Below are 19,522 nucleotides of genomic sequence, written 5' to 3'. Positions count from 1 at the left end.
TATGTCACAAGCGGTTTGGGTCCGACGGCCTCCCGTCCAAGTACGCCTGATAGATGCAACAAGGAGAGGAATAACGGAGCGAGTGTGAGGATTGAGCCAGCTGACTGTGAATTATGGTTATGGAGATATGCCTGATTAGCCGGAAGGCACGGCGCGAAACTTTGAAAATCTCTACAGCAAAAAAATGGGGGGGCAGCTGGGGGAAGATTGTTCGCACCCCTTTCACGTTCAAGCCTGGTGTGGTGGCTCACCAAAAATATTACAGAAAATAGTTGTATGACACACAGAAAAGTCAAGTGAAGGATTTCATCAATCATCCTAGAAAGCATAGCATACCACGCCTTGGTCCTCTTTTGTGCATACTTCTTCACAATCTTCAACAATTGAGACGTGAGAGGTCAGACAGACAACACTGAAGAAGGCAACACAAAAAAAACGGAAGAAGCACAAAAAAATAAAGAGATGGGAGAGGATGAGAGGATAGCGAAGAAAATTGATGGAGATTCGTGTGTCCTATTGCAGATTACGGTATCTGGAATCAAGAATGTAGAGTGTTTGGCTATTTGTGACCATCTTCTTTTAGGAACAAGCCAGGAGCCAGCATTTGAAGTCGTGCAAGTGAAGTGTAATATTGCTCATAGTTATCAACTTGGCGAAGTTATCACAATTGCTTTGATAAAACATTTATATACACAGAATATTGTTCTCAAGTCGGTATTTTTCTTTTCACTAAAGCAACGATGTTTCAGATCTACCGTAGTTGCTAAGATGTTTCCAGGTGTGAGTGAGTGCGCAAAGTTCGTTTTCAGGGATGCTGGAATTATCAAAAATATTTATCATGGTGTTGAATTGAAGCTGAAATATTATTATATAAGTTGTGTTATATTGGGTTTTATTTTATTTGTAGTTTCGGAACGCGAGGTCTTGTAGCCACTTGAATGCATAAGGTTTTTCTGCAATTAAAGTAGGTATTCAGTTGTGTTGTTCCAACTTCAAAAAAAAGTTGCACTGTTGTAAACTGGACCCCATAATTATGAACCACCCCGTTTGTATAAAGAATATTGTTTATGCACGTGGTGCCAGGCTGTCCCATCACGGTTTGATCTACAAAAAATGCGGGAATTTTTCTCCCAAAAAAAAATGTGACGTCAGCACATTTTTAACCATGAGAAATCAGTTGAGAACTCTGCGTCTCTTCTCCCGCATTTTTTGTAGATCTACGCAGATCAAACCGAAATAAGACACTCTGACACCACGTGTTTGTACAGTTTTCCAGTATTTGCAGTTTGTAATACAAATATTAAATACAATAACATAGCTTTAGATTTGTTGCATTCATTTGAAATTTTTTCTGATAATGGTGGGGAAATTAATTCTTCCCTTTTAAAAATGCTTGACAGAAATATTTTAATACACAGCTTCAATCGGCAGACTAAACTTAAAGAGCAGGTTTACGACAGCGTTGTTTTTTTTTTCTCGTCCTTCTATTTTTCGACATCGGAACGTCTTGTACCATCCAGCACTTATTTCACAATGTCAACTCACTTTACATATCAACGCTCACGAAACAAAATTTTACGACTGAAACGCTGAAACGACTGAACTGTGTGCTTGTAAAATTTCCTTTCATTATTCTATAAAAGCGATGCTCGGGCACTGATAGTGATTGCCATCATCATTTGTGCAATACGAATGGCGGCGCATCAAATTTTACTCCTTTGTTTGTTACTACTATTAGCGCCGTTGCGGAATGGACAAACCACGCCGACCACGAGAGCCCAGGCCGATTTGGTTAATCAACTGCCAGGGACTATTTTTCAGGTAATAATACATTTTATATTTTTGTTTTTTGAAAATATGTATGCAGAATTATTTTATTCCAAATTTCTGTGTTTTTAGGTAAAATTTAAACAACTAAAAAAGTTCGCAGGTTGATTAAACACATTACCTTTTAGGTGAACTTCAAACAGTATGCGGGTTACCTCAACTCTGATCCCAACAAAAACTACAACAATCTTCACTATTGGTAAGTTCAAGATATTAATCTAAACATTTTATTATCTGGATACTGAACCTTGACTACCAAACAAAATAAAACAATTTCAGGTTAATCGAATCTCAACTGACCCCTTCCAATGATACGCTCCTTCTTTGGATTAATGGAGGTCCGGGATGTAGTTCAGTTTTCGGGCAGATCCAGGAAATCGGCCCATTCCATGTGTCTAGTGATAGTCAGACGGTGTATGAAAATGTGTTTGCTTGGAACAAGGTGTCCAATTTGCTTGCCATCGACGGTCCGGGCGCCGGCTTCTCATGGCAACAAAATCTCTTTCAAGACGACAGCTACGTAACTGGTGCTCTTCTTAACGCTCTCATGGATTTCTATACGGTGTATCCAAATATGCTAAACTCTGATCTCTACATTGCTGGTGAAGGATACGGATCTTTCTTTGCTTCGTCGTTGGTAGAATCTCTGATGGTGAATAACACTCCAAGACCGGACATTGTTACCTCTCCAGTTAATATTCGAGTGAGTTATCTACAAAAGTTGTTGCAACACTATCAGATACATTAAAACAAATTTTATGAGTTTCTATTTATTCTTATCATAGTTCAATTCTGAAGTTTGCTGGGAAATTTTAAAAATGAAATTTTTGAAAAATTCAGGGACTTCTTCTTGCAAATGGTGACTTGAGTGCTCGCCTCCAATACAACAGTCTCATCCCATTCTACTACACTCATGGATTTGCCGGATCAAAGTTGGACCTATTTTTCTATCATTTATCATTTTGAATTTATTTTCAGACAATATGACGATCTCAAATCAGTTTGTTGCACAAATGCTTCCACCCAAACTTGCGATTTTTTCAACAGTAACACAGCATGCAGAACCAAAGCTGACAACGCAATTGCCACTTGGTCAAATTATCAGTACGTGGTTTTTGATCGTTTTTAATTTGGAATGCACACTTGATTTTATCACTTGTGAAATTGGGAATGGAAAGTCATCAAAATGAGGGGAAAGTGCTATGGTCACAAAATATTAGAGAACAAAGACCAGATTGCAACAACGCAACAATTTAAAATTTTAGAGCCAATAAGATAGTACTTACAAGAAGGGGGTGTTCTGAAATCAATGTAAATTAAATTCATTTTAGCCTTTAGTTTGATATTATCGATTTACTTGATCACACAGCTACAACTAGAAATGAACTTTTGATTTTTAGAAATGAACTTTTGATACAATTGATTCTATAAATTTACTGACCATCTATTTGAACACATGTTCAAGCTTTTAGTCATTTCCATACTTGAACATTCTGTATCAATTTGGTTTCAGAATTGACAACACAAACATCAACGAAGACTGCTACAGAAACCAAGCTGCATGGCAAACATCCTTCAAACAACTTGGAATTAATGTATTGAACATAACGCTTAACGCTTGACATTAGGAAGTAACTTTCAGGCAGCTGTAGATAACTACAACTCAACGGACTCATTCAGAGGATATCCATGCTTTGCACTTTCAGCCACCGCCGCTTATTTAAACAGACAAGATGTTCAAGCTGCACTTCATGTTAGTGTGAATGCAAGTACAAACTTCCAGACTTGCAGGTGAGCAGTTTGCATACTATGTAGTACTTAACAATAATATGATCAGAAATCTGACATACGGAGAACTCTCAACGGATTTGCAAATCCGAATTTCCTCAATTCTAACATCCGAGAAGTATGCTCAAAATAACATGAAAATCATGATCTACAATGGAGATCTGGATCTCTGGAGCAACTTTATTGGTGCTCAAAGATTTGGACAAGAAATTGCGGCAGCTCTCAAGTTGAACACAACCGAGGATCGCATTTGGAGACATAACTATGATTCGGCAGCATTTGTGTGGATGGATGGTGGAGTTATTACTAGTTACTCGAGCAATTTTCATATCGCATCCATTAGAGTAAGTTTATAGTTTCAGCAAATTCGAGAATTACATAATACAACTTTCAAGAATATCTAGTTGAAATTTTCGAACTTTTGATAAATTGATACAAGATTCTTTATCGATATCATATCGTATACTTCTATGATACTTTTTCAATACCTTTAAAGTTTTTCAAAAATTTTCCTTATTGCGTCAGCGAATGCAATTTCCCATTATTACAGGGTGGCGGTCACTTCGCACCACAAAACCGTCCGTCACAATCGCTACAACTATATCGCGACTTCGTCTTAGGACTGTTTTTCAACAATTGCCTCAGCCGAGTTAACAAAGTCGCCGCGCCATTGCTGCCCGCTTATCAACAACTTGCCGCGCCAGCTACTCGTCGTGATGCTGATAAGGTGAGTGTAGCTTTTGGCAAAAAGAATCACACTTTGAATGTAGTGTGCTCATGATCTATTTTGGAATTTGGCCTATTGATCTCTAATTTCTTTTTTTTTCAGATTGTGAATCTACCAGGACTCACATACCAAATCAATTTCAATCAATACTCGGGATACTTGAACGCTTCAGACACCCACCGTTTCCACTATTGGTTCGTAGAATCTCAGAATGACCCCACCAACAGCCCAGTGCTGCTCTGGTTGAATGGTGGACCTGGAAGTTCTTCCCTATGGGGAATGCTCACAGAAAACGGACCATTCCGTCCGAATAAAGACGGGCAAACATTGTATGAGAATGTTCACTCCTGGAATAAAGTACGATAATTTAAAAAAAAAGGACAAAGCAGAGACATGATTTAATTTCAGTTTGCCAATGTTCTCTACCTCGAGAGTCCACACCAAGTAGGATACTCATACTCAACGGTTGCTAACGATTACACTTATGGAGATGACTTGACTGCTTCGGACAACTATAACGCTCTCAAAGACTTTTTCAACAACATCTTCCCACAATACAAGCAAAATCCATTTTACATCACCGGAGAGTCATATGGTGGAGTATACATTCCAACCCTGTCGAAGCTCCTTCTGCAGATGCTCAGTGCCGGAGAAATTAACATAAACTTTAAGGCAAGGCTGATTTTCATAGTTGGAGCGAGAATTTTATTTATTTCTTTGTCAGTGTTTGCCCATGTTCAAAATTTCAGGGAATCGCCATCGGTAATGGAGAATTGACTACCAAGCTGCAAGTGAACTCTGCTATCTTCCAACTCTACACATATGGACTTTTCGGAGAAAAGTAGATTCTTCGACTTTTCATAACTTAAACTCAAATTTAAATTTTAGTGAATACAACGCTCTTGTTGCAAGATGTTGCAAGAATGTGACTGACCCAACTCAATGTGATTTCTACACCCCATACGTCTTCTTCGACTATCTTGGCAACTACAAAGCAGTTGACGGAGCTGATCCATTCTGTTCTTCCACAGTAAGTTGAAAGTAGGGCTCACAGCCGAGTGAGGCGCGAAATGCGGGCCTCATGCCGCGCACATCTGTGTGTGTGCAATGAAGTGCGAAAGGTAGTTATTTGGAGCGGCCGACACGTTCGGGGTTCCGCAGCTTGGCGCAAAATGAGTAGCTTGGTGTGTGCGCAAGGTAGTGCGAAGAGTTAGTTGTTCGGTAGCGGCCGAGACGTTCGCGGTTTTGCGCCGCACTAAGAAGTCGTATACATGCGGCTTGAGCCACGCCGTGAGGCCGGCGCGGCGACCTCATCGGAGCCCTAGTTGAAAGAACTATACTGAAAAGTCTCAATATGCTTCTATAGATCCTTGGTGTTGTTAACGATCAAGTCTGGAACTCTGCCAACAATCCGTACAACATCTATGGTGATTGTTATACCACATCTGCTAGTTCTTCTTCTTCCTCATCCTCCAAATCCAACAAGCAAAACCGAGCGGCAGTCAGAGATAACGCTGTAAGTTTTTTGAATTCGCTCCGCAGAAGCAATCTGGACTTTTCAGGGACTGTTAAACCTCGCCTCATCTGATCCTTTTGATGGATTCCCGTGCTGGAGTACTGATGCAACAACAACTTATTTGAACCGAGACGATGTTCGAAATGCACTCCATATTCCGACCACTGTGCAGCAGTGGCAATCTTTCAAGTTAGTTTTTTTAAATTTCTTCAGAAAAAAAAACTATTGGCGCTGTTTTCAGCCAAACCGTCAACGCACAGCTCTATAATCGCAGTTATTTCGAGTTGGACGCAGTTTTGAATCGTATTCTGTCTAGCTATTACTACAAACAAAATAATATGAAAATCCTGATCTACAACGGAGATGTTGATATGGTGTGCAATCATCTTGGAGACCAATGGCTGATTGAGCAGGTTGCAAGTAATGCTGGATTGAAGGTAAGAAATTAGGGGCTCAGGAGTAGAAGATCTAGAAGATCTCGATTCATTTTTAGACCGTTTCTCCACGTCAGCCATGGAATTATGTGATGGCTGGGCAAAACTATCTTCCACAGCTTGCAGGATATGTGAAGGTAGTTTCTATTCTTTGCTTTGAAGTATCACACATTCAAATTTTCAGGTGTTCGATTCGAACCTTAACCTTGTCACTGTCAAAGGATCAGGACACTTAGTACCACAGGATCGTCCAGGACCAGCATTGCAAATGATTTTCAACTTTATCAGTGGCGTCAATTTGAACACTACATTCCCATATGCTCTTCCGGCAGCACCACTTCTTCCAGCTTATAGCGATCTTCAAGGATGTCAAGCCCCACAATACCCAACTGCTCAGTCTCTTCCAACTCTACCGCCACTTCCACCACTTCCACCAGGTGTCACCTATCCATTTGTGGCTAAGAAGGATGTAGTGGAGGTAGCAGAACCCGGAACCATCGCAGCTGATGAACACGGATCCCAAATCTACCCAACAGCATTGAATGATGCCGCTAAGGCTGATATGATTCTGAGCTTGCCTGGACTAACATTTAATGTGACTTATCGCATGTTCTCCGGATACCTGACTGCTGACGAAACTCCACTGAACCATTTGTTTTATTGGTTTGTTGAATCTCAAAATGATCCGGTGAATGATCCAGTTGTATTGTGGCTTAATGGAGGTCCAGGGTGCAGTTCTTTAGGTGGATTCTTCACAGAACTTGGGCCATTCCATCCAAACGATGATGGTGGTCAAACTCTTTACGAAAATGTTTTCTCCTGGAATAAGGTGAGATGATTTATGGTAACATTACAAATATAACATGCTGTAGTAAAACTTTACTTTTGATAATTTCAATTCATTTGGGAACACGTTTTTGTAACATGAAATTCATGGCTAGAACTTTTGTAAATCTTCGCCCCTAGGTTGATCTACAAAAAGTTTCAACTATTCACGTGAAATTCCCATTTCCCATGTTATACGTACATACAACCGCATTTGCATTATTTGCGCTACAAATGTACACATTTAATTTATTACTATCATTGATATTATATGATTTGATAAGGCATGAAAACAGGAAGTTGTTGAAGGATCAAAAATCATAATTTCAGAAAGCAAATGTTATCTTCCTCGAGGCCCCGGCAAAGGTTGGATTCTCATATACCGAAGATCCAAATTACTATTGGGATGATGATACTGTAAACTCATTTAAACAATTCTTGGACCACTGATTGAATAAAAATTACAGACTGCTCAAAACAACGGATACGCCATCAAATCATTCTTCCAGAAGAAGTTCCCACAATACGCCCAGAATCAATTCTTCATCACAGGAGAGTCATACGGAGGAGTCTATTGCCCAACGTTGACATTAAACTTGGTCCAACAAATTGACGCCGGAATTTTGAATTTGAATTTTAAGGTAAGCACGTTAATAGAGTATTGTTGGGATAGTTTCAAAATTTAAAGGGAACCGCTGTTGGAAACGGAATTCTCAGTGAATACTTGCAAACGAATTCGGAAATTGTTCTTCAATACGGACGAGGATTCAATGGAGTGGAGTGAGTTAACGGAAGAACTAGAGTTGAATGTTTTCTCAAACTTACAGTGACTGGAACAACTTGAAAACAGCATGCAACTTGACAAACTCCGATACAATCTACTATGACTACCAAGGTGCTCCCGAAGGGTCTGCGTGCTACCAGGCAGTTGATGATAATCAGAAAAAATTTTATGGCTTGGATGAGAGATAGTAAGCTTTGAATTTCACCTACCAGTTTTCTAAAACAAAAATTTAAGCGGAGACCCATATAATATGTACCAAGATTGCTACCTTTACAACAACAAAGGAGCATGGCAAACACCATCTGCTCAGCAACAAACCAAACCAAAGACTCGTAGAGAACGTGCTCTAAGAGCCCATATGAACCGTCGCAAGTCGTTTGCTTCTGCATCCATCAAATTTGATAACTCCAACTCTAAAAATTGGTATGGATCGACTGATCCGTTCCGTGGACTCAACTGTTTTGCTGGCGACGCACTCGTAACCTACCTCTCTCGTGACGATGTGCAAACCGCAATTCATTCAAGGAAGCAACCTCTCTGGGTAGACTGTGCTGACGAGAACCCAGCAAATCACTTTAGATACCATACCCAAGAGAAGTACTACGACATGCAAAACACAATTAGTGATATTATGGATTCCAAATGGTACACTCAGAACAGTATGAGACTCATGTTCTACAACGGAGACGTGGACACCATCTGCCAGTTCCTTGGAGATCAGTGGTTGATCGAAAAGCTGGTGACAAGACGTAATTTAACGGTAGGTGACGGGCAAAATGAATTTCTTTGAAATATATAAATTTTGATTGGAAAATGATGTTAAACATTTCACAAGTATATCAATTATTATTTCTCTAAATTTTCACATAATAAAGGTTACGGAAAAATGTTTGATTAAATTAATAAGCTTGAATAAAATCAAAACAAATTCGATTTTTTCTGGAAAATTACATTCTTTAGCAGGTTTTCATACTCTGTATGGACTGTTGTACCGAAAATTTTGAAAGAAATATAAAGTCTGAAATATAAAACCTAAGGTCCTTTTGAAAATGATAAATAAAAGTATATGCAAAAAAGATTTTGTAAACCCATCAGACTTTTCAGGTAACTTCTCCACGTCAACCATGGTACTACCAACAAGGAAGCCAATACGTTACAACCATTGCTGGATATGCCAAGTCTTGGACTCAAAACTTGGTTCAACTCACTGTCAAGGGATCAGGTCATTTCGTTCCTTCTGATCGTCCAGCTCAAGCTCTTCAAATGCTCACCAATTTCTTGAGCAATCAGGCTAATTACAGCACTCCGGCTGGAGTGAGTTTATTGATATAATATTTTTAAGTCAACCCGTCGTTACAGATTGATGTGACCCCTCAGCCTCTGACCAATGTGATTTCTCAAACTAACTGCACAACTGGACAAACTGATCGTATCATTAATCTGCCTGGTCTTCCAGCTGATATGTTGTTTAAGCAATATTCCGGATTTTTGGATGGACTTTCAGGACACAAGGTTCATTATTGGTAAGACAGTTTACTGGGCTGTATTGAATCATATTAATAATTGAATAGGCTTGTTGAATCTGAAAACAACCCATCAACCGATCCTCTTTTGCTCTGGCTCAATGGTGGACCTGGATCCAGTTCTTTGATGGGATTGTTCGAAGAGAACGGTCCATTCCGTGTTAGCAAGGACTCGCAGACACTTTCTCGTAACCCATATTCATGGAACAAGGTACAAACAGTTTTTATATTTAGCAATATGTACATATCAACTGTAAATTTTCAGTTTGCTAATGTCTTGTACTTGGAAAGTCCAATTGGAGTTGGGTATTCCTATGCCTATAACAACACCAACATTCAGTATGATGATGTTACGGTAAGAACCTTTAAAAATTCAAACTCCAAGTTAAAATTAATTCTTGCAGACCGCTCAAGAAAACTATGCTGCTCTCAAGAGCTTCTTTGCTCAATACCCTCAATACACTACATCTGATTTCTACACCACTGGAGAATCCTATGCTGGAGTTTATCTCCCAGGACTTTCTGCTCTTCTTGTACAAGGAATCAAATCTGGCGATATTAATATTAACTACAAGGGAGTTTCCATTGGAAACGGAGTCATCGACAAGAGAACTGACATGAATTCTCAACTTCATTACCAATATTATCATGGTGGAATTTCTGCAACGTATGTTTCCGGATTATCGTAACTTAGTATATGTTTTTTATTGCAGGACTTACAACACTGCCTTGCAGTTGTGCTGCTCTGGAGATGAGTTCAAGTGCAGGTTCAGCGACCGTATGACAAACTTCAACAACTCGATTCCCTGGGGAGACTTGAGCGATCCATGCTACGACTTTGTAATTCTATTCGAGTTCATGATATGTGAAACAAAATTAAATTTCAGGTCGTCGCTACTGGAGCTCAACTTCTGTTGACCGCTTTTGATCCATATAACATGTACCAACAATGCTGGACTATTCCGTACAATGATACTACTCCACGTACTCCATACGGAGAGACTTGGGTGAGATCATTCGGAAAGTTTGAGAAAAAAATTATTTATTCAAATTTTAAGACCGGAATCAACTATGAATCGTCCGATTTCTTGAATGGTTACCCTTGCTATGATGACAGCGCGATGGAGGGATACTTGAACCGTCCAGTTGTTAGAAAAGCACTCAACATTCCAGATTCCGTTCCATACTGGGCTGCTAACAAGTATGCACCTAATTTAAGATTTTGAAAAAACTATTTGAAATTTCAGCAACATTATTAATGCCTACAATCAGCAAGTGGATAGCATTGTTCCAAATCTTCAAATCATCATGGCAAAGTACACTTAATATTAGTTTTTGGAACCTACTAAAAATAGTTTTCAGCGCTCCTGCAAACTTTAAGATGCTTTTATACAGTGGTGATGCTGACACCATGGTGAACTGGCTTGGTGCAGAAATTTTCACAGCTAACAATTTTGCGGCATTGGGACTTACTGTATTTTTTTTAAATATACTTTTTTTTTAAATACAGTATTCTTTCAGACATCAAGCCCAAGAGCTCAATGGACATTCCAATATAACAGTACCTTCCAACCAACAGTTGCTGGATACCAAACTTCGTACACTTCAAACGCTATTAATATTGATGTGCTCACTGTTAAGGTATGCTTTTTAAGAATTAATATTTACTCATAATTTTGTTCCAGGGCTCCGGTCACTTCGTGCCACTTGATCGTCCACAGCAAGCTCTTCAAATGATCTACAACTTTGTGAAGTCCAGAGGTTACAACACTCCATTCGATCTAAATAGCAATTTTACTACAACAACAACAACATCCACCACCACAACAACACCAGGAACTGGACCTACAGTAACAGCAGCCCAAACCACCACAACAACGCCAAGCACTCCAGGCGCCGGTACTACAGGAACACCAGGAACTGGACCTACAGTAACAGCAGCACCAACAAACGGCATTTCAACTACACAACCAATTATTACAACAACTAAAGGTGCTGAAGGCAGAGGAGTCTTGACAATTATGGCTACAATTCTTTCAGTTTTATTGTTCAATTAAATGGAAAAAACTTGTATCTATTAATTTTGCTTGTCTATGCACATTGTATTCCAAATAAATTATTAAATAGAAATACTTCATTATACTATTATAAATTATTTGAGATATGTAATACATATGCATATGGCTTTATTATGGTCATGCTTTTCAAAGTTATTAAATTTTAGGCAACTTTTAAACCAAAATATACTTGGAAAAATTTTTTATTTAATTTTCGGAGAAGAAGTAGTGTCTGTGGGTTTTTTGCCATCTGAAAGTTTGTAAATGAAAATAAAGTTATAACGTGAGTCTTTAGTCTTTGAATGTGACAAATGATGTTTTATATGATAAAACAACAAAGATAAAGAAAAGAAAAAAACCCGATGAATATAGACCGGAAAAACACACTCATTTCCACTGGAGTTTAAAAATAATTCCGGATTGTGGCCGATAATACGGTCGTAGATTGCTCCACTTCCCAATAGAGGCTGGGTGATCCTGGTGGTGAGGCCGGACTTGAACTCGTGGCCTCCAGATTGCTAGCGGTTACCACTACCGATTGAGCTATCCTGCTCCCTTATTTACACCAAAATTAATAAAATCATTACATTTTTTAAAATAAAGTCTATGAACTGTTGTTTTGTTTTTTGTGCCATTTAAGGCAAAAAGGCCCACAAACATTACTTCATAAGAACTTTTTTTAAAAGTTGGTACATATAATGAATTTCCACCAAGAAAACATATTCCCGTATGTCCAATAGTTTACAATTCCCATCGCTCACCAATACCTACCGGTGTTTATTCAAACAGTGCACATCACAAGACAGATCAATATGGTGGACCACACTCACACCTAACCCCGCCCTCGGATGCGTAAACGCACCCTGCCAGCTCCGTCTCGAGCTGCTACCACCACCACCTTTTCACGCCTCCGAAAACTTTGCTTCCTTTTCTGTCGTGTTCTTTTTTCTTCCGCACCACCAACTGCTGTAGGAGTCCGCTTTTGTGTCTCTTTTGTTTATTTATTTTTGAAAGCTTTTTGAGATACTACTTACTCTTCTGTCTACTCTATTCGCATTTTTGACACGTCGAGATGACCTTTTATATACTAGTTGTATCTTTATATTTATCATTGTTTCTAGTAACTGTTGTACAGTCCGATTGTGATACCGATGTTGAACAGGTGAGGTTTCACTGATTTATTACATTTTTTAGGTTTCAAAAATGCTAGTTTTCCGACAACTCATTCAAAACATCAGAACTGTAAAAATAAATGTACTTACCAGGTTACTGGTATATTTCCTTCAAAATAATCTAGCTCACAATAGTCAGCAAATCAATGTGAAATTTTGTTTAATTCGAAATAGGGTTTTAGGACTAAAACCGTTAATAAGAAGGACAAGCCCAGAGCTAAATACTGCTCGTTTTACATCTTCTGTTTTTTCATTAATCTTAAAATTTAAATATTTTAAAAGTTGAATATTGAGTAAAAATCCTTAATGGATTCCAATTTGTATAAAAATTGTATAAAAAGCTATCAAAATTACAAGAACAAGTCAAATAAAAATCTAATATAATTTTCAATATTTTTGTTTCAGAGGGAAAGAAATATATTCTTGTGGTCAGTAAAACATCCCCAGTTCGCATCATCTCAGGGATATCTTTTTGGTACAATTCATGTGCCATTCACCGAGGTTTGGAAGGAAGGTAGGAAGATCAAAATGAAATAGTCATGACGCCAACTAATAATTCATATTTTCAGTGAGCGACCGAGTGCGTGATGCATTTGCGGTGTCAGACACAGTTCTCTTGGAAATTGATTTACATGATGAAGCAACAATTCATGAGTTGATAGCTTGTAAGAACTTGGCATATGATGAGACTGTGCACTCTTATCTTTCCATTGAATTATTGGAAAGAATAGAGAAAAGTGAGTGAATAATTTATTAAGTTTTCATTTGAAAAATCTCAAAAAAATATTCTAGTTATGGAATATCTTCGCTCAAGTTTCCTTGCCTGGGCCCAGAAACAAAATCCACGGGACACAAAGAAGATAAAGCATGCTGAAGATATCTACAACAATATCATAGGTATTTCCACCTTCTCTCGTCCTTTATATGTATTAGTACGCGGAACACGTGTTTGCTTTCTACTCTCAAAAATATACGTTTGTTCGAGTGGCTTGTTCACGAGAGTCAGCCCAAATAGTAGACCAAATAGCTACCAGATGGTAAATATGAGACCAGATGATTTTAGCACCTCACGGGTGTTTTGAGACAATGAGGTAACATTGTGATGCAATGTTTTTGTGCAGAGATAATAGTGTCGACGGCGCATAATACAATAACCACAGTAATGAAATACTACTAATTTTTGTCGAAAAGAATGATGCTTGTAAAGAAAACAAATGTTCCTTCTTTCTTTTAAATTTCCACATCAATCTTATTCCTGTAAGAAAAAAATATTTCATTTTGCCACACTCATAGTATCTAGTCACAGAGGGACATTTTGAACTTGAACATAGTTGATATGAACTTGTTTTAGGTTATGTTTTAATGAAAATAGAATGTTTGAAACAATTTCCGGAAGAATTTTTTTCATATATAATTCTGCGTCAGGATTATTTGTGAACTTATGAACAACTTGGTATTTTTTAAAGGTGATGTAGTCAAATGTTTTATTGCTTTGTTAGACTCAAAATTGTCTGAAAACACCGCATTTCATAATGAAACTTCTTGAAAACTTCTCAAAAAAAAGTTATGACAGCTCAAATAATGACCTAAAATTTGTTAAAATTTGAAATTTGACCGACTTGTCAATGTCGCAGCGGCTGGAAACTAACTTTTTAGAAATCGCGGTCTAATGTTGGTTATAACAGTTAATTATCGTGCGTTTTCGACTCGATTTCGGTACATTGAAGGTCGATGTACAACCAGAAGTTACCAAATTTTGGTCAAATCTGGTCGTCGATTGACCTTAAATGTATGTTAATAGAGTTGAAAACAAAAATTTTCAGTTTTTCCAACAAAAAAATGTTTTGATCTAGTTGTCTGAAAGACGTTTCAGATTGTAATAAAATCCGACAAACTTCCAAAATGCTCCAAATCATCACACTTTTCAGTCCTCGAAACTATACGAGAAAATGACACACTGAACATTTATCATTTTTTTATATATTTTTTTTTATATATTTATTCCATTCCAGCTAAAAATGTGCCTGCAAGATCAGAAAGACTTTTTCAGAAAGTACTGAAGTTTAATAAAAACCATATCACAATCAGAAATTGAATTGAAAAATATGGAGATTGCTCAAGTGACATTCAAAAAGTTTAATATGTTTGAATAATTCATACAAAAATTGACAACCTCATAAGTTAATATCTCTATTAGTCGTGCACCTTTTTTCATATTTTCTTATGCTTCTGCTGGTTAAATACGGTGTACAAGATAAATAGATTTGTTGTATTTTGTGTTCCTTTCTTCCTTTCCATTGAATGTTTTTCAGGAGATTGGTGGAGAAAACGCCCAATTTGGTTATTATTTCTGCTCTATCAAATGTGCGAAAATGTGTTTGAAAAAAGTTCAAGTCCATTACTAGATTTGTACATTGCACAAAGAGCCACCGACGAGAAGAAGACAATTATCCCGATTGAAACCGCCGAGGAGCAATGCAATCCAGTTGTTTCAGTTTCTACCAATGAAGTTAGTGTTTTTTTTCCTTCTGGACATCGTGAGATTTCCGGAAGCACTTCATAATTCTGAGTGTATTCACACCGATAAAAGACAAATGTGTTAGTGAACGCAAACAATAACGTGTCAAGTACTGGTTCAAAAGTAGGAAGGGTCCATTAGTCGCAGGAATAATAGAATGCGCAATATGGCAGAAAGATAATTGTCGTGTCGTTATGATGAATGTGGAAAAGTGTGAAAGCAAGGGGTTTACCGGGACAAAAGACTATGCTGCTCATTTTAGCTCAACAAGTGCTAAAACGGATGCATGGTTTTTTGTTTGCACCAATTATCAAAAAAAAAGTTCAAAGAAAAGTTTTTTGAACTTTTTAAAAAGAAGTAGCGGATGCCGGGAAATTACTGAAAAGTAGAACTGGCATATTTGGTGTCCGGTCGTCCGGTTTTGACAGACCGGACGCACGGCGTCTGGTTTTTAGAAATTTGAAAATTTTCAAAGGTGTAGGGTTTCACGGCGGCCGACCATTTCTGAGTTTAGCCACTCACTATACTTAATCATAGAATTTTATAATAAGTGGCTAAACTCGGAAATTGTCGGCCGCCGTGAAAGCCTACACCTCGGAACATTTTCAATTTTCCAAAACCGGACGCATGTGCGTCCGGTTCGGGCTCCTGACGTCCCATGTGCCAGCCCTACTGAAAAACACGAATGGTATATTAGAGTCACATTTGTTTTATTACAGATTATCTTTGCAATAGAGCATACTGTGCACTATTTTGAAGATAAAATCTTGGACAATCCATCAAAGGATAATGAGTCTAGAAGCAGTTTGAAAGAGCTCGTCGAACATTATAAGTGTGGGACTCTGAAGGAAGATATGTTTGATAAAGATGGAATGTCTATAATTGACTATGCAACTGGAACAACAGAACGGTTTAAAGCTGACGAGGTGAGTGAGTCAAAATCAAATTAAACACGCTGCAATGTTCACAATTACAGATCAACAAAAAGTTGAAGCAGGATATTTTTGTAAAACGAAATTTGAGAATGGCCAAACGGATAGAGAAGATTTTGAAGGGTCGAAATAGTAACACTGTATTTTCTGCAATAGGCGCTGGACACTTTTTTGGAAGCAGTAGTGTGTTAACATATCTTGAAGAGAGCGGATTTATAGTTCAGAAGTTAAAAAATACAGATGTGATGTGAGTTTTTCTTTTACTTATTCCATTTTGTAATCGAGACTAACATTTGAAATTTTACAATGTGCCAAAACACAGAAAATCCAAATAAATACGTTTTTAAAAATAGACCTGTGGATAAAAATAAAATTAGATCATTCAAAAATATTAATGAGTAAAACAAATGCAATGTGGAGTACTGCTTTGTTTTACGGATGTTTGCTTGTTTTTTTCTTTTTTAATTGAACTAGGGCTCACAGCTGAGTGAGACGCGAAATGCAGGCCTCACGCCGGCCTTACGCCGACGCCGCTGTGAGTGCGCAATGAAATGCTAAAGGTAGTTATTTGGAGCGGCCGACACGCTCGGGTTCCGCAGCTTGGCGTGAAATGAGTAGCTTGGTGTGTGCGAAGAAACAGTTTTTTGGAAGCGGCCGGCGTGTTCGGGGACCGCGCGGTACTATGCATTCGAATACATGCGGCTTGAGTGACGCCGTGAAGCCGGCAGAGGCACCGTTGCGGCGATCTCAAGGGAGACCTACATTGAATAATAACGAAAAAAATTGGTTTAACAGTTTTTCAAAGTTGAAGGAAGAAAGCTCTTAGTAACTCAGTAGGTACCTAGGTAAAGCCTTACATTTTTTCTATAGGAATCAGAATTTAAACAAGGGAAGAAACTATATAAAAGATACATAGGTCCAGTTGCTAAAATTTTTTAATGCAGCAGAAAAAATCGGTTTGATTAAATTTTGATTTTCTAAAATTTGGTAAATTAGTGTTTCAATAATGTTTTGAAAGATGATCGCGGTTTATGGGCATCGTGATCAGACGATTTACCAAACTTGAAAACCGCATGCGAATGAAACTTTACGGCGTTTGGAAATCATATCTAACCCACCGACATTCTTCTTGATTCTTGATCTGCAAATTTTCAGTCAACCCCTACGATCTCCCTACCGTCAAACCGCAAAGTTCAAACGTGTATGGACCAAGGAAACCGCAGTTCGTCGAAAATCAATAATCATCGAAGAAGTAGCACCATCGTCCAGTCGAATTGCTAGATTATGGCTAGTTCCGTGTATTTTTCTTTTACATTCCATCTTTGCCATTTTCCCATGAACAACTTTCAACTTTCAATCAATTGGTTTGCGACAACTGCAATTTTTCCATTTTATCGGAAAAATTCAGCCACACAGTTATCTAGAGGCAAACATATTAAAAAATTAGAGAAAAAGAGACAAGAAAGAGAGAAAAAAGAGAGAAGTCATAGAAATATTGAAATTAAAAACGCAAGATCACTAAAAAGTGTGTAAGCTATTTTCTTACAGAAAAGGGGGAGGGAGACAAGTTGAGTATTAAATCAGCGAGGGTTCCTGTTTAGATCTTTCCCAGGAAAGCGGTGGCCATGGAGGTTCCAAGTTTAGCTGGAGAGTCGGTAACCTGAAACAAATTATGGCATTTTTTTAGCAACCAAGTTTAATTTTTCAAAATATCTTTAAAAACCTGCTGACTTTTCAAGTTAAATTCTAAGGTAAATCGTCATGAACAAGGTGTAACTTCATAAATGTTCTAGATTATTTTGACAACTTTTGCAACAGAACACTGTATATCCCAAGCTTCAAAGTGCAGCTTTAAATTTTATTCTGGAAAAACGTAAAAACTTACTACTACTCCGGCTTCTCTAAGAGCATTGATCTTGTCAGCAGCGGTTCCCTTTCCTCCCGAAATGATGGCTCCGGCGTGTCCCATTCTTCTGCCTGGTGGAGCTGTGACTCCGGCAATGAATGAGACGACTGGCTTCCTGTTGGCTCCCGAGTTGTGCTCCTTAAGGTATGCGGCGGCCTCCTCTTCAGCTGATCCTCCGATTTCTCCGATGAGAATGATTCCTGGAAAATAATTGGTTTCATATTCTTTTTTTTTTTAATTTTTACTGGCTACTCTGGGTACTGATAAATACAAAATCACATTGTTTGAGTTCACATTAGGGTATTATTTTCATGAAACATGAGCTCACCCTTAGTTTCTGGATCCTCAAGGAAGACGTTCAAGCAGTCGATGAAGTTTGTTCCATTGAATGGATCGCCTCCAATTCCGACGCACAAAGTCTGTCCGAATCCGACTTGAGTAGTCTGGTGCACAGCTTCATAGGTGAGAGTTCCTGAGCGGGAGACGATTCCGATGCATCCCTACAAGTTCAGCAAACAGTTTTGATAAAATTTTTAATTGATAATTTCTGAACATGTTTTCGAAGTTCAACTTCACTTGAGAAGGATTTTAAAGGGTTCTACAACAATATTTATAACTTACTCTCTTGTGAATGTGTCCTGGCATGATTCCGATCTTGCACTGATCGGCCGAGATGATTCCTGGACAGTTTGGCCCAACAAGTCTTGTCTTGTTCTGCTTGAGAAGACGCGACTTAACACGGACCATATCGTGTTGTGGGATTCCTTCAGTGATGCACACCACCAATGGAATCTCGGCGTCCATGGCTTCCTCGATGGCGCTACCGGCAGCACTGGCTGGAACGTAGATGACAGAGGCGTCGGCTCCGGTCTTGTTGCGAGCTTCGGAGACGTTCTTGAAGACCGGGAGTCCCAAGTGCTCTGTTCCGGCCTTGTTGGCATTTACTCCACCGACGACTTTAGTGTTGTACTCGAGCATTTGCTTTCCATGGAAGGTACCCTGAAATTTTTGTGAATTTTTTTTTTGAAATACATATTTTCGATATTTTAAGAGTTCGCTATGCGCAAAGTATTGACGTCAAAAGCATATCTGAATACATTAAAATTTTATAGCCGTTGAACTTTGAAAACACTGAATTTAAAGTGAGTTGCGAAGACAGGCGTTTTCATTTTAAGATGTAATTTTTTATGAAGCTGAGTTGTGACCTCTATTTTGCATAAAGCGTATTGTCAGTGTTTGAGTTTATATTATCGCTCCAGAAGCTCCCACGCCATTCATAAATTTATTCGGGTATACCTGCTTTCCTGTGAATCCTTGCACAATAACCTTGGTGTCCTTGTTGATTTTCAGGTTGTTGTAAGTGCTGTTGTAGAAACGAGCAGCTCCTGGAAATACAAATAAGGTGATTTAAATGAAATAGGCAAACATACCCTTCTGCAAAGTTCTAGCATTGTTGGCAATTTGCTGACTCAACATGGTTCCCTGAAAGAAAGATATTATTCAATTGCCGTAA

The 19,522-nt window shown here is 38.3% G+C and overlaps 3 protein-coding genes and 3 non-coding genes across 8 annotated transcripts; 4 read left to right on the top strand and 2 right to left on the bottom strand.

Annotated features, from left to right (window-relative positions):
- Positions 1-11: 11 nt before the first annotated feature.
- On the top strand, positions 12-145 carry Y16B4A.4. Its single transcript, NR_072589.1, has one exon. It is a non-coding gene; the product is annotated as an Unclassified non-coding RNA Y16B4A.4 (non-coding RNA).
- Positions 146-269: 124 nt separating this feature from the next.
- Positions 270-419, top strand: Y16B4A.3. The gene has a single exon (NR_072588.1). It is a non-coding gene; the product is annotated as an Unclassified non-coding RNA Y16B4A.3 (non-coding RNA).
- A 1,246-nt stretch (positions 420-1,665) lies between these two features.
- On the top strand, positions 1,666-11,593 carry Y16B4A.2 (Carboxypeptidase). The gene is made up of 35 exons (NM_078051.8): positions 1,666-1,821; positions 1,956-2,026; positions 2,107-2,530; positions 2,668-2,759; positions 2,806-2,931; positions 3,341-3,422; positions 3,470-3,618; positions 3,665-3,959; positions 4,166-4,342; positions 4,445-4,699; positions 4,751-5,014; positions 5,092-5,183; positions 5,231-5,372; positions 5,709-5,858; positions 5,905-6,047; positions 6,100-6,295; positions 6,352-6,429; positions 6,477-7,121; positions 7,448-7,534; positions 7,585-7,758; positions 7,806-7,897; positions 7,945-8,088; positions 8,136-8,661; positions 9,006-9,215; positions 9,261-9,424; positions 9,473-9,635; positions 9,690-9,779; positions 9,829-10,091; positions 10,138-10,264; positions 10,312-10,431; positions 10,483-10,625; positions 10,672-10,740; positions 10,787-10,898; positions 10,946-11,065; positions 11,110-11,593. Exons 1-35 carry the CDS (start codon positions 1,693-1,695, stop codon positions 11,479-11,481), a joined length of 6,486 nt encoding a protein of 2,161 aa, NP_510452.4. The 5' UTR covers positions 1,666-1,692; the 3' UTR covers positions 11,482-11,593.
- Positions 11,594-12,263: 670 nt separating this feature from the next.
- C05G5.9 lies at positions 12,264-12,412 on the bottom strand. Its single transcript, NR_072587.1, has one exon. It is a non-coding gene; the product is annotated as an Unclassified non-coding RNA C05G5.9 (non-coding RNA).
- Positions 12,396-17,462, top strand: C05G5.5 (Metalloprotease TIKI homolog; the record flags this gene model as incomplete). Of its 3 annotated transcripts, NM_001270318.3 has the most annotated exons (8): positions 12,396-12,643; positions 13,059-13,167; positions 13,223-13,390; positions 13,446-13,550; positions 14,966-15,162; positions 15,891-16,097; positions 16,148-16,350; positions 17,259-17,462. In NM_001270318.3, the coding sequence occupies 8 exons, from the start codon at positions 12,554-12,556 to the stop codon at positions 17,440-17,442; spliced, it is 1,263 nt and encodes a 420-aa protein (NP_001257247.1). The 3 variants fall into 3 exon arrangements, with proteins under 3 accessions (NP_001257247.1, NP_001257248.1, NP_001257249.1); NM_001270319.3 differs by lacking the exons at positions 12,396-12,643; positions 13,059-13,167; positions 13,223-13,390 and having other exon boundaries at positions 13,448-13,550; positions 17,259-17,442; NM_001270320.1 differs by lacking the exons at positions 12,396-12,643; positions 13,059-13,167; positions 13,223-13,390; positions 13,446-13,550 and having other exon boundaries at positions 15,016-15,162; positions 17,259-17,442.
- On the bottom strand, positions 17,436-19,491 carry sucl-1 (Succinate--CoA ligase [ADP/GDP-forming] subunit alpha, mitochondrial). Its single transcript, NM_078049.7, has 6 exons — positions 19,440-19,491; positions 19,306-19,394; positions 18,631-19,008; positions 18,338-18,509; positions 17,989-18,209; positions 17,436-17,763 (listed from the first exon to the last, which is right to left on the bottom strand). The coding sequence occupies exons 1-6, from the start codon at positions 19,483-19,485 to the stop codon at positions 17,701-17,703; spliced, it is 969 nt and encodes a 322-aa protein (NP_510450.1). The 5' UTR covers positions 19,486-19,491; the 3' UTR covers positions 17,436-17,700.
- Between the last annotated feature and the right edge of the window lie 31 nt (positions 19,492-19,522).

This window comes from Caenorhabditis elegans, chromosome X (genome assembly GCF_000002985.6).
Source record: "Caenorhabditis elegans chromosome X".
Lineage (NCBI taxonomy): Eukaryota > Metazoa > Nematoda > Chromadorea > Rhabditida > Rhabditidae > Caenorhabditis > Caenorhabditis elegans.
The sequence above is the reverse complement of the archived record's forward strand: the minus strand, read 5'-3'. Positions and strand labels throughout refer to the sequence as shown.

Bases quoted from the DNA above. Each gene is read 5' to 3' on its own strand.
- sucl-1 (NM_078049.7), bottom strand. From the start codon at position 19,485: ATGTTGAGTCAGCAAATTGCCAACAATGCTAGAACTTTGCAGAAGG. The intron at 19,395-19,439 runs GTATGTTTGCCT...TTGTATTTCCAG, and splicing joins TGCTAGAACTTTGCAGAAGG to GAGCTGCTCGTTTCTACAAC. The intron at 18,210-18,337 runs GTGAGCTCATGT...ATTATTTTCCAG, and splicing joins TGAGGATCCAGAAACTAAGG to GAATCATTCTCATCGGAGAA.
- Y16B4A.2 (NM_078051.8), top strand. From the start codon at position 1,693: ATGGCGGCGCATCAAATTTTACTCCTTTGTTTGTTACTACTATTAGCG. The intron at 2,932-3,340 runs GTACGTGGTTTT...ATTTGGTTTCAG, and splicing joins GCCACTTGGTCAAATTATCA to AATTGACAACACAAACATCA. The intron at 9,425-9,472 runs GTAAGACAGTTT...ATAATTGAATAG, and splicing joins GGACACAAGGTTCATTATTG to GCTTGTTGAATCTGAAAACA.